Source organism: Homalodisca vitripennis, chromosome 2 (genome assembly GCF_021130785.1).
Source record: "Homalodisca vitripennis isolate AUS2020 chromosome 2, UT_GWSS_2.1, whole genome shotgun sequence".
Classification (NCBI taxonomy): domain Eukaryota; kingdom Metazoa; phylum Arthropoda; class Insecta; order Hemiptera; family Cicadellidae; genus Homalodisca; species Homalodisca vitripennis.
The window spans coordinates 24685771-24700103 of record NC_060208.1 but is presented as its reverse complement, the minus strand read 5'-3'; the positions used below and the strand labels follow the sequence as shown (position 1 = coordinate 24700103).

General features: G+C 30.4%; 2 protein-coding genes across 2 annotated transcripts in view; both read right to left on the bottom strand.

Moving 5' to 3' along the window:
* Positions 1–14333, bottom strand: part of LOC124353706 (probable chitinase 10) — a 476771-nt gene that overhangs the window by 429291 nt on the left and 33147 nt on the right. The gene's annotated exons all lie outside the window — the stretch shown is intronic.
* On the bottom strand, positions 7338–11858 carry LOC124353707 (peritrophin-1-like). The gene is made up of 3 exons (XM_046803679.1): positions 11723–11858; positions 8712–8894; positions 7338–7767 (listed from the first exon to the last, which is right to left on the bottom strand). The coding sequence occupies exons 1-3, from the start codon at positions 11759–11761 to the stop codon at positions 7705–7707; spliced, it is 285 nt and encodes a 94-aa protein (XP_046659635.1). The 5' UTR covers positions 11762–11858; the 3' UTR covers positions 7338–7704.

Here is a 14333-nt window from a genome sequence, read left to right as displayed (position 1 = left end):
TGTATCCATTTCTAAAAATACAAGAAACTTGCAATTGTCGTTGATTGCTATATTCAAAACCTTGCTATTTTACGATATAAAGCGCCTGCAAGTATGATCATTTTATTTACATATTTCATAATGAAAATACTCGTTGTCATTTCCATTAATAAGTTTTGCTACGTTTTATGGATTAGAGTTTATCCTATTCTTCAGGTATAAATCATTATATTTGTGTTCTGTTCTGAAGTCTGAATACGGTTTGAATTCAAATAAATCTGTCTTTGCTTTAATTGCTATTGATGATACTTTTTTTTTTTATTTTTTGGCACCTGAAGAAGACGGAAGGTTATTAAATATCAGGAAACATATCTCCCACTGTCTCCCATACTTGCTTCGAATCAAATAGGTTTAAAAGGAGCTAACTTCCATTCTTTCAAGGTGGCAATCACTGTGATTGAGGCCGTTGTCCCTCTTCATGAGATCTCGACAGAACGTAACCACTAAACCGAACATTACCTATCCTAAATATCCTGTCACCTGTAAACAGCGCAAAGATCCTTTTTTGGGCTAAATGCAACGAGGAATAGCGTTATATTCTTGTCCTAAGTGCAAGAAAAACACTCATTAGCAATGCAAATGAGCGAAAGCGTACTCTTTAAAATCGATGAAGTAGTTCATATACTTTGCAAAAAGTATTGCAGAATGCTGAAAATGTCGGTAATCGTACATAGAAGTTACTAGATATGTTGTGTACACGATTCCTTAGTAAACTTCATTTGTATCTTACTATGTAGTTTTATAAGCTTATGATATAACTAAATACATAATTGAATTTCTGTATGGCACACAACACACATTTCATGTTCTTAAGCAGTAAGGACCTTTTTTTATTACAAGCACATTTGATTTAAAATATATTACTTCATATATACCAGCTGTTTACTCCAAGGAAACGAAAGTCTGCGTGTTATATTTTCATCCGTGACTCACGTAAGCTATTACGCACATGGAGAACTGATACAGGATGTTGTTATACTGTATATTCAGTACAGACGTATTGCGTTATTGTTTATATGCTGATATATAAAATTTTTATTGTTTGGTTTTTTAATAAAAATAGTAAAAATAGCAACGTTTGTCTTATTCTACTTATGTACTTCCTTGTCTGCTTTACGAATTCAGGTTATGTATGTCTAATGGACAAAAAAATTCGGCTTGCAAATTAACAAATCCGATGTACGTGACGTGACGAAATGTAACAAAATAAATGTGGTGTTTTGTTATATTGTTTGCAAGATGCTTTCGAGAACGGTACAGCGTGTGGAATGATTTGGCACATCTGTAGTTCTTACAGATTTTAATTCATTGACTATCTTTCCAAGGGTATTCAAGTAATTAAATACAAAAACAGACCTATCATAGTTTTTATTATTATTCTAATAATATTGATATAATTACATTGAACTAAAAAGCTGTTTTAGATTTTGTTTCAATAAACATAATCCGTGTTTTATCTCAGTAGACTCTGAATATTAAAAAAAATGTCGATGTTTTAGATTAATTGAATCCTATAAAAATTGCACATTGTCACTTGAATCCATCCATCAAGTTGTTTACAAGCTCGAGAATACTCAGAAATAAACACACCTCCTTATTTAGAGGAGTCTTTTCAAAGAAAACAATTTACTGTGGAAGGATTCCCTGAAGGTACTTCGCCTTACATCAGATGATGTTGTTGTGAGTTTTTCACTTCTGCCAGAAGCCTTTCAAGCAATAAAACAACAGTTATCAAAATTAGCTATACATTTTTTCTTTTCTACCTTAAAATAGCTTTATGTTATTGGGTACGAAGTTTTGGTTATTTTACATAAATAAAATGATAATTGTTAACTCGTTTAATTAAATGTTGGACTAACATGCACTTCGAGATTGATGCTATATTATTGTAAAACATACTTATCACTTATTACAGGTATGTATAATGTATACATAATTGGCTGAGCTTAGCTAGTTAACTAAAGCTCTGCAAATCCCATGGAACTACATCCACCATCATAGAATGCTATGATGCTTATTAATAATAGTTCATTAATAATAATAATTAATAATAGTGCCAATAATTAATATTAGTAATAGTTCTCGAGATACTGTGTACACCCGTTATAAGCTTTTCAACAGTTAGTAAACTAGTTTTTGAACTAGTAAACAGGACAACTTTTTTAAATTAATCTAATTCAATTGGATTCTAACTCTACTCTGTTTAGTTCATTTGGCATTTTATAGCCTAGTTTTATTGAGCGAAGGATGTTGGTATGAGTCTCATAAAACTAAATATTATATCAAAATGAATGACCTGACTTTAAAACTCAATATCTATTGTTAAAAATGTACTGCAAAAATAATATTTATTGCAAAATACTCACAAAATCTTAAAGTTTTAGTTTCATTTTCCAACAGGATGGAGCTCAGCCTCACTGATACAACAATGTTCGGCAGCTTCTCAACAACACTCTGCCCCACCGCTGGATAGGGCGCACGGGACCTCGAGACAATGCCCTTCATTCTTGGCCTCCAAGATCACCAGACTTGACCCCATGCGACTTTATCTTGTGGGGATATGTGAAGGAAAAAGTGTTTGTTCCCCCTCTAACTCATAACATCGAAGAACTAAAGAACAGAATAACTGTCGCAATAAGGTCTGTGAACGCAGATACGTTGTGTAAGGTTTATGAGGAATTTAGCTATCATCTGGATATTGTTCGTGCTGCTGCTGGTGGACATATAGAACATTTGTAATAACATACCTAAAACTTTAAGATTTTGCGAGTATTTTGCAATAAATATTATTTTTGTAGTACATTTTTAGCAATAGATATTGAGTTTTAAAACCAGGTCATTCATTTTGATACACGCTGTATTATAAATAATATTTAGTTTATTGCTTATCCTCATTAGCTGTTATTTCTAAATGATTAAAAGCATGAATTTTCCTTTATACGTTAACATAGTGGATATATTTTACACAGAAATCTCAGCAAATACAGTGTCAGTGCAGCAGTCACACACATATATATATACACATATGAATGTGTTCTAAATACCTTGCAGCAGAAATCAGCCAAATCCAAATTACATGGAGGATTGCCTCGCAACCTTTTCAGTTATTGAATCAAATCTACCTTGATATTCCCATGTTTTTGCTTATACAAATTTTAATGTAGACGCAAATACAGACTATTATTTCACTATTTCAATATCTTCTCTACAGTGATAACCTTTATCATTGTAGAATATCTTGTATAGCACTGCTAGAGTAACTACTATCAATTACAGTTTAAATGAATTATCATTTGATTATTGCAGTATTAAGTTTGCCTCTAAACAGTTCTGTTCAATAAATAACATTTAACACTATCGCTTATTCAAGACAAACGAATTTACCTAGTAATTTAACTTTCTATTTGTTTCTGAGAAGAGTAACGATTGTTTTTTATGCTTGGGACTAGAAAAAGAGACAAAAGTAATATACGAGCCTAACTGGGAGATAGTGGGTAATATTTCATAGCTGTAAGAAAGGTCGTAATGAAGTTTTGACAAATTGGACTTTTATATCTAATTTGCACGGTGAGGCGAAACAATATAGTGTCGAGGTGTCAGAAGCATCCCAAGAGTATTGTACAACGTTTGTTGAATTAACATAACTATTTAGTACTTTACATATTTAATTAATTTAATCCATTACATACCTTCAAATATCACGTATACACACTAAAGATGTCCGTAGAAATGTATAAGTGCAAATAAATAGTATATATATGCTAACTAATATTAAACATTGAGAATGAGCTTTTTTGTTTACTACAAAATCTACACGGAATCTATTCAACTATAAGTGAAATTTTACATGAACATAGTTAGGTTCTCTGGTTAATATGTAAGCCTATTCGTATTTCTAAAATCCCTCCGGTCTACGCCTAACTGATCTTTAAAGTTTAGAAAAAATCCCAGATTGTTTTCTAAATTTCGATTACGGCAAACGTATTTCATTAAATGAAAAAAACTGTTTATTATAATTACCTGTTAAAACAAAGTTTTATGACACAACGATCATAAGTTTAATTAATTTAACCACTATTTTCAATTGGTTTATGTTTGTAATTTGAATGCATACAGTAAGCTTGGTAGTAACAATTCGTGTTATATTAACTTATCTGCAACCACTGTTGAGAACAGAGTAAGAATATATCCTAGATAAAATAATTAAAAGTTTCAGTAAAAAAAAAAAACTTTTAAATGTACATTTTAGGAATAAGTATGCAGTACTTGGCCAATATTGTAATGGAGGTATCAAAGATGATTATTTCATTACACATTTAAAGAATGCTATGAAACCAATCTTAGTTGTCTTTTGACAGGCGTAGGCTTCAAAGACGCGTGTTTTATGTATATTTTATTTAAAAAGGCAAAGTAAAATATGGAACCTAAAGTACTAAGATCGGAGTAAATTACAATAACCTTAAATATATAATTCTTAACTGATTTTCTTGATCGTGGATTGGCTTTCGAAATATAATTCACTCAAACCAGAATTAATCATACACCGTACAAATTGTGAGCAGAGGCGCAGGAAACTGCTAGTAATAAATAGTTTTCAAATATCCCCTCTGCTATACGAAGCTGTTTTGTTATTCAGTTATACCAGTAAAGGTATTTTTATTTCTTTTAATTTAACTATATGTCTATTATAAACTTATTTCTGTAACTCAAAATGAACTATGACTATTTAGAGTTTCTAATCAAATTGCGCGGTATTAAATACGATAATTTAGCATACAATAACAAAATTTTGATAATACAGTATATATTTTCCGAAACAATAAATAAAAGCATAATTTCTTTTATCTTTAAATCCCAAAATTGTTTTATTAACATAGTAATTTGTAATAAATATTGTAGATAGATTTGAAAGTTTTATTTATATTGAATAGCTTTTAATTTGTTATTATACTAACATAAAAAATCATTTGAAAGGAATTTTAATAATGTAATTTTGTATTATTTAACCAACAACATCAAAGATATTATCCCAAGATAGTTTCAGAACTTTATGCGGTACGACATCTGCACTGTCACTGTCACTGTGGCAATATTCTGAGGGGTGTTAACCACAGCTCGTAGAAGTGAGTATTGTGTACCGACACAGTATCTGACACAAGAATTCAATTACACAACAGTTTACATCTGAATTGAACACTTACATCTTGCCTTGTACCATTCAAATTATAGAGGTTTAGTGCTACCATATTGCAGTCAAAGTTACAATTAATTGTTCTTGTATAACAAAATAACGGCATCAATCCATTAGCTTTTGAGTCCTCTTTAATAATGAATAGTTTTGTAAGTTGAAATTAATTACTAATTATATTAAATAACTTAAACATTTCAAATCTTTCAATAAAGAAGTGGAGTTCATTTCGATAATTTGTATTGATAATCACACCAAAATTCTATTTAATACAATTTTAGAATTTTCAGGTCGTTCTTACGACTACACTAAGCGTATTAATTAGATTATAAAACATATTTTCCACCTCGTCTGAATTTACACATTTTAATCTGAAATTTGTATTTACTGTTAAGAGTTGGTGCTGAAATGAATGACGTTTACAGCCAACATTCATATTGCATAAAGTATTTACAGGTTCAAAATCCTTAACCACATAAAAAAAATATAATCTCCAATATTTGTAACCATATTAGAGACTGCTTTAAGATCTGTAAGTTTAGTAACTCCTTTGTTCAAAACGTAATATTTTGAGTATTTTGTTATTTAGCCCGCTATATGGCCACTAAAAAATGTAACAAAAAGAAGGGTGTTTAATAGATTATACAAACTTACTTACACATTGCCTTTAATCTTTGAAGGAAATGAATCCATGTCTTACTATGAGGAGCCCCTGTCCCCTTTTTAGGAAATGGTGGGGATTGTTGTGGGGATTATTGAGAAAACATAATTACATCATTAGTAACTTTACATTATAATTATGGCTCATGTGCGCCGGGACTGACGAAAACTCCGTTAGTAAAATAGTTAAAATTATTTATTTTTAATTATTATTATTTTAACTGTTTATAATTAAAAATATACATGCAGTGCTATTTAAAAGCCGTTAATCTCTTTACTTATATATTATTAGTCCTTGCCAAATAATTCAACGACTTCTATTCAAATCTTATACTGCAGTTAAACTTAACCCATCAAAGCGGGAAGTTATTTTTGTAAACATTTCTTTTAAAACTTGCTTAAATAACCTTGAATAACTTTTTGAAACAACAAATGTCTCATGAATATGAAACTATGCACATAGTTTACTTTGGTTAAACCTCAGAATGAGTATGAGATGGTAATTATTTCGACTGTACTCTGTCCCAGGGAAAACTATTTATTATACTTACAACGAAAAGTATTTTGTCACAATCCATTTTATTTCATAAGCTAATTTTATTCAACACGTTTTATGGACAAAATAATTACAACACTGCATTAAATTCATCACTCAACAGTTAAAGCTTTCAGCTATATTATAAATAGTAAAAAAACTAGCACGAAGTTAAATGTTCTTGTATTGTCTACTACGTTCATACTTCCATAAAAAAATTCTGATATATAATAAATCTGAGGGACTACTAATGCAGCAGTATTTAAAATTACATCCATCACTATTGTGTAGTAAAACTGATACAAAATAATATCTACTGATTGGTAGACAAAATAAACATATGTATGTAAAAAAAATAGCTTTCCGTGATATTTTAACATGTGACAAGTTAAGTTTATTCGGAAACCAACACGTTTTCTACCTTATCATTGATCTATTAAGGAAACACCGGGGCCAATTTAAACTGCTTCTAACATAAAATATACACAACACAAACTGTTTTAATGTGTCCTATATTTAGGACTCTATACTGATTTGTATGTCCTAAAAGTCAAACAATAATTATTATATATAATTATTTCCAAATCAATTGTTATTTTTTTCATAAATGTATAAGCTATCATGTTTAATATTTTAATATATAGTTAAACATTTATTATGAATGTATACATAATATGGAATAGATAATGTACACAATAATCGAGTTCAAAATATATAGATTTGTTGTGTTCAATGTACGCAAATAGGTATTATGTAAAATGGTATCTGTGATGGAATTGTAAATTGTAGAAATAAAAACATTGTCACTATTACAAGAATGTAACATACTAATTATTATTTCTAGGTAAAATCGTTTTATTTATATACACATAAAAGTGACAATTTAACTGTATTTATTCATTGATAACAATTCAGTGTGTTTTATCGATTGTATTTATTATTGGTTTATACTAGTAAGCATTATTCACCGAAATATTAAAATTAAAACTTATTTCCATTACGTCAACCATCACTGAAAGATAGGGATTTCGGTTCTATTAAAACTCATATTTGATGTTGGGATGTAATGGAATAAAATTAATTAAAAAAATATATATATAAATGTATCTGATTGTTGAATTGCATACAACATTTTATGTAAATATAGAAGAAAGTGATGCTCAATACAAACAAAATTGTAGTGAAGTATTTCTTTCATATTAACTTTTATCTGCATATAAATACTTAATGAATAGTAGATTCGGTTGATAACGGTCGAATATTCCTCTGTAGAAATGACGAACTACCAGTGTTTATCAAACTCAACGTGTGGTGGTCCAGATTCCGTGCTGTCTGAAGACCAAGGCTGGAAAGAGCAAATGTAAACATGTTTTAGATATATATAACATTAGGTGACATTTATATTTAATAAAGTAGAAGAGACGTTACACAAATAGGGTAGGTAGTTTTTAATTGTATGAATCGTTTAAAATTATTTTTATATCAAAGATTTTCTTATAAGCAGCTATTATGTTTCGAACCTCAATAATGGCTCAGTAGCTTTGATTTATTACTACTTGGATCTCTTAGACCATGTAGTCTACTAATAATTATGTTATTATAATATCAAGTATATAATACTATACTAAAATCAATAATACTATACCAAAATATAATACTAATAGTGTAATATACATAGTAGTACTATTGATGAGCTAAAAATTTGCTTCCTATAAAGAATATTTGAAAATTTGGAACAAGGACCTAAGGAATTGTGAATGAATTGATAGTTTGTTCCATTAATAAACTAGTTATTAAGTCGTTGTTAAGTTGCATACTACATTTCACTACAACGTCATTTATTCTAATTTATTAACGCGATTAACCGTGAGACCTGTAAAGCGATATAAATTATTAGCTATGTCCAAAATATGATAAATTATAGTGCTTTGTAGAATACTGTAGGAAGAAATTATTAGTTTTGAAATATCCACGCAATAATATGTGCACTATATTATGTTATACATTATGTGTATTAGTTTCTTAGAAAGAATTGTATCATTAGTTGACTTACTACCTAAAAGTAATTATTTAGGCTATCATATAGGTTTTCTATAAGTTTATGACTAACAAAATTTAAAAATATAAAATTTTCTCACGATTGAAAGTAGTATATTGCTATAATTGTGTAATTACAAGCAGAATAAATTAAATAAAAGGCCTGAGTCAGAAATAAAATTATTTCAAAAATTTCTGTAGGTGCACGTTTACGTAAAATATTCCCTTATTTCTATACAACACGAAACTTACTTTACAGTCGACATTATAAGGCCAGTCACACACGTTGTAGGCAGGGTTCCAGTATGTTCCTGGACCGCAGTCCCGCAGAATCAGCTTTCCGTGGTTGCACTCGTAGTATCTGGCACAGTCGGTTGGGTCAGGAGAGAACTGGCCATCCATGCATTCCTTAGCTGACAATATGGTCGTAATCATCTGAACATTACTCATTTAGTTAAATTGTTAGTTACAGTTTTAACTCGTTCAATTCAATGTGTTAAAATACCCCTACAATATTGGACAACGGTACGTTGAAACTAAAATATCACTTTAATAATCTGTATACCTTAACAATTATATTATTTTATAGTTAAATTATGTCTTGAACATTTAAAAAATACTCAAAATTTTGATATACAATAAGTACTATGGTACATTTATTGATAAAACTTTATTTTACGTACACACACTGAACCAAATAAAAAGATAAACTTAATATTTGCACAATTTTGTTAGTTTACACATAATTAACTGAGATAATAAATTCTATGCTGTAAAATTATAGATATTATAGATATGTTATGCATATGTGCTGATACACTCTTTCATTTTAAGGATATAAAGGAGAGCTGAAGTCCTTTCCTGTCCGCTGCGTTCCTAAAGTTGGTGGAGGGAGGGAGTATATAACTTATTGTTTTTTTCCTTGGGTTTGTAAATCGCAGTTTATAACTAGATTGCGTTACTAATATATTTATGTAGACCATGATTACATCAGGTATATAGTTTCTTTATGTGTGTATTAAATCTTTTTAAAAATGTTTTTTTATTGGGTCACCACTTTCGAATTTGGAATTATTTTTCAGCATGATGATTCATAACACTCATGTACTATTTTTTTGGAGGTTATTGAAATAAATCTTGTTAAATATATATATATATATATATATATATATATATATATTGTGTGTGTGTGTGTGTGTGTGTGTGAAATATTGTACATTTTACGGAAATAAAATAATTCAATTCATTTTTTTGAACTGTCTTATGAAGAAAGATTTCAGTTGCGAAGCGGTTATAAATTTAAAGTTACGAATCTACATACAAAAACCCGTTAAAAATAAAAAAAGATGTTATTGGTAACGTACTTTCATGTTTGAGGGAGTCGCTTTCAATTCAAATGGACGTTTAAGGCTCAAAAATGATGATCCATAAATAAATCAAAATCTTTAGTTTTTTCAATAAAAAGGTGGCTCCAGTACTAGATTCATTTGTATACAGCTACTAAGACTATGGTTATTGGAGAAAATAGCATTGTCAAGACGTAAAATTTTGTATTATATTATATTGATGTAAAATTAATCGTAAAGACCATGTGCTCTGTAGATGTAGGTGAAGACATGTTTTAGATCATATAATACTATATTGAATACAAGTATTTTCTCTCCATAAAAACTCTAATAACAGTAATTAAAAATCGTTCATTCTCTCCTGAATGATATCATAGTTAATAGTATTAACTAGACCAAAGACCAATATATAATGATTATATTGTTGGCAGCAATATTAACAGAGATAATCTTTCCCAAATTAAAACGTCAAGACCTATTCCTATTCTGCAAAATGTATTATAAAGGCCAAAGAAGAACCAGAATATACAATAAAAATACAATAAATATAAAAGGACGAACTTACTAACGGGCAGGTTGATATTTTACCTTTAATCTCAAAATAGGCCAACTACCTTGCAAACTTTGAGGCGATAGACGATTTGCATTGTATAATCAAACAAACTTGGTTTTCTTTAAATCGATACATATATTCTCTATAAGAAGTAAATTATTCGTCACCAACGTTAGTTAGTACAGTATCAACATGGTTAAAAATATTAAAAGTTATGTTTTAATATTATAATTTTCTAGTTTGACACACATAAAACCGATCATAAGACAAGTAAATAATGCTTATATGCCTCTCAGAGAACTAAATATGAAGCTTAAAGCCGCTCTAAAGGGTCTATATATTGTTATAGCTGACGTTGATTTAATTTTTGGTTAAGTTTCTGAAGGTAAGTTTTAACTGTGTAAAAATAAAAAAAACGATAGTCTGAGAATACAATGTTTTTTATAATGTATATCCATTTTGATGCATTTCCATTTCTACATCCACCAAGTCTAGCACGGGTGACGATGTTTCTATTTCTTAGAGAAAATGTGTCTATCAATTTCAAGGAAAACTAGATTATGTGATTAGAAATATAATTTAATTTTGAGATTAGCTCCAGTTCACATTCCTTTTATTGCAGCGTCTGGTATCTGACGCTGTCTCAGACTTGACTCCTGGAATCATGTTCGTCTAAAGAGATCCAAAGAAAGTCGACGACGAAGAAGCAAAAACATGAAAACATTTACACCGTTTCAACATCAGAGACACCTATAAATAGGTGAAGTGGTAGCCTCATTGTCTCATCAAGTACATAACTGAATGCACTACGATGTGACAAACACAATCTCTAAGCACGTTTGAACAATTAAATTTTGAGACGAACCAGACTCCATATGGTGAAAAATAAAAAAAAATATTATTATTATATTCCAGGAGTCAAGTCTGAGACAACGTCAGACACCATACGCTGCAGTGAAAGGAAGGTGAACTCGATCTCGTAAACTCAAAATTCAATAGAATCAACCCTTCACATCATAGCTACCTTAATTTTATAAAATAAATTGGATCTCAGCTCTTAGACTAAATAAACTTTCTTATCAAGGTCCAAGTCTCTAGGTCCTTTCCAACAAGAATTATCATACAGGGGGACAGAAGGACATATGGAGGACTGCCTTTTGACATTTTGATCTGTTAGGATTCTTTCTTAGTCCAGGAGGAATGTATATAATATGTATCCAGTCTCTCTCAGTTAGACGAACAACGACAAAATGTAAAGAAAGACCTATCGTGTCCTAAATAAATACTATTTGAGATAAAACAGTGCCATATATTACTATCATATTAAAACCGACATGAATCTTATTGCATAGTCCACTACTCACAGATATTGTGGAGAACAGAAGCTGAAAGAAGAACACCATTTCGGTGCCGTCACACAACACAATACCATACACTTCGCAACTAGCTGTAAACGTTGTGTCGTTCTGTGTTTAGAACCGTCTGCGTAATCATGATAACCTTGTCACTATAAATAAAATAGTTAATAGCGCGAGGAAAAGTCGTGTCGCCGCAAAAGAAAATGGTACCACGGTTGATTTATCGTTTAATGATCGTTGAAAACTAAAAATGTGGATTACTCTAATGTTTAAATCGACTTCAATGAATTAAAAAATTAGTTGATTCTACATGAATTTATGCTGCTTCAAATGTATTTTTTGAGGTCACGTAATGGTTTTGTTTACTAATTTGTACAAATAATTTGTAAAACTTTAGTTTTGTAACAAAGGCAACAATTTTCTTAGATACATGTTTTGTTTACAGTGTCAAGAACAGTCATGACAAAATATAAATGTCATCACTTACATGCAGGTTCATAAAAACGAACATGAATGAAAAATACTGGAAGATAGATAGACATTCATAAATAAATTAATATATTTTCTTAATATGACGAAAAATTAAACTACACTACTGTGTTTCATAGCAGTTACTTTTATTTCTAAATAAGTTATAATGTATAGAGGGATTATTGTGACAACATACTGATTCCCAAAGCAGTACTTTGTTCTACAGTTCGATACTAGAGGTTGTGCCTTGGGATCCAAAGTTTTAAAAGATTCACGTACAACTGCGAGCGTTGTTGTTGTCATTTACGCTAAGCTTTGGAATTAATTCCCTTAAGACATTTACAGCGGAATTGAGAACGCGATCTCAGCTCGAAAAGTTTCTATTTTTAACTGCTTAACAGTTCTTCATCTCCGCTAGCCTTTACGGGGTGTTACAACAAACGTATATAATAACTTCAAATTTTCAAACTTTAAAATATTTGCTCTCTTAGTTCCACTTAGTGAATTCAATTTTAATAAGGTTAAGCATTGTAAATCCTACAAAATTAAAACAAAATTGAAACTAATTTTCCAACTCAAATTGTAACTGCTATTTTAATGAAATTTATTTCTTAATTTTTATACGCCGGGGTTATTTAGGTATCCAAAACTCTTATTTTGCATATATATATATATATATATATATATATATATATATATATATTTCGTATCAATCGAAAGCTCTTACACTCATTGTGCGCTTTTTGTGAATTTGAAAAATATACGACTATATAGCTCTGCCTAACGTTTGCACAATGTTAAAAACTAATATTTCTGCTTAGTTTAAAACTACGAATATATAAAATGCACATGTGTTCATTAAGCATTTACTCAATCGTTTTACGAATTGAATACTACTTGATGGTTTACATTTTGGCATCCACAAGTTAACTATAGTAATATGACAGTTTTTTCATAGCAGTTACATTTTATTATTCTACGTGAAAAGATTTGTTTTAAAAACCCTTGAACATGAACATTAATTTATTGGTATACTGGATTAACCAAAGTGTATTTTAGTTCGTCAGAGTATTCTGACGAATTGACAATTATGTTTTCAATAAGTGAAAATGTTTATTTATTTTATTTTATTTTATTTATTTCCACAGCAATCGCCACTTTTTACAATACCATTACATACATGTACATGAAATAATCAATAAACTATAAAATACAACAACAATATCGAACAATTTCAATGCAAAGACTATAATATATAACAAAGTACTACTAAAAAAAGGCGAGTAAAAACAGAAAAAAAAGGTATAGTTGAAACAGAATTATAGAGTGCCATATACTAATTTGATGATTTCTTCTCGAAATCTAGCAGGGCTGGTGGAGAAGATGTCAACAAGATGTCCCATCTCATTTCCGCTGCGTAGAAGTCGAGGTATCGTACTCTGTTGTTGGTAGGTCGTTGAGTAGTACAGTCTTGCAAAGGTGTCTCGCAGTCTCGTATGCCAGGAACATGGAAGTAGATTTTGTTGAGTAATGCTTCCGATGATGATCTTGTAGAGAAAGATAAGATTCATGTATCTTTCTACGAGCCTCAAGAGGAGCAAGGCCATGCTGTAGTTGATAACCAGCAATTGGAACATTCATGTAGTGGTGGCCATCTCTGAACCCAGCTGTTCTGACAAGACGATGCTGAACTCTTTCAAGTTGTGTTTTGAGTTCCTTCTTGGGAAGGTGACCAGATGGAAGAGTTGTATTCCAGGAGAGGACAAAACAAGTGCTTTGTAGAGGATCAGCAGGGCGTCTACTGAAAAAGATTACGAGTAGAGCGGAAGATAAATCCAAGAGTTGAGTTTGCTCTATTACAGATGTATTGGATGTGCTCAGCAGGGTGAAGAGTTGGTGTTGTGATGACGCCTTTATTTTATCTACTCGATGAAGAAACGGTGTTGTAAAGAGAGTAGTAGAAGAGACAGGGTGTAAAAGATCTTGAAAAGGTCCATCACAGCGCATTTAGATATATTAAGGTCCATAGCGTTCATAAGGCACCATTTTTCGATATGGAAAAGTGCTGATTGAAGCAGTTGGTGATCAGTAAAAGAGTTTATTTCTATGAAAATCTTTGCCATCATCAGCAAATAGTAGCAGCTCA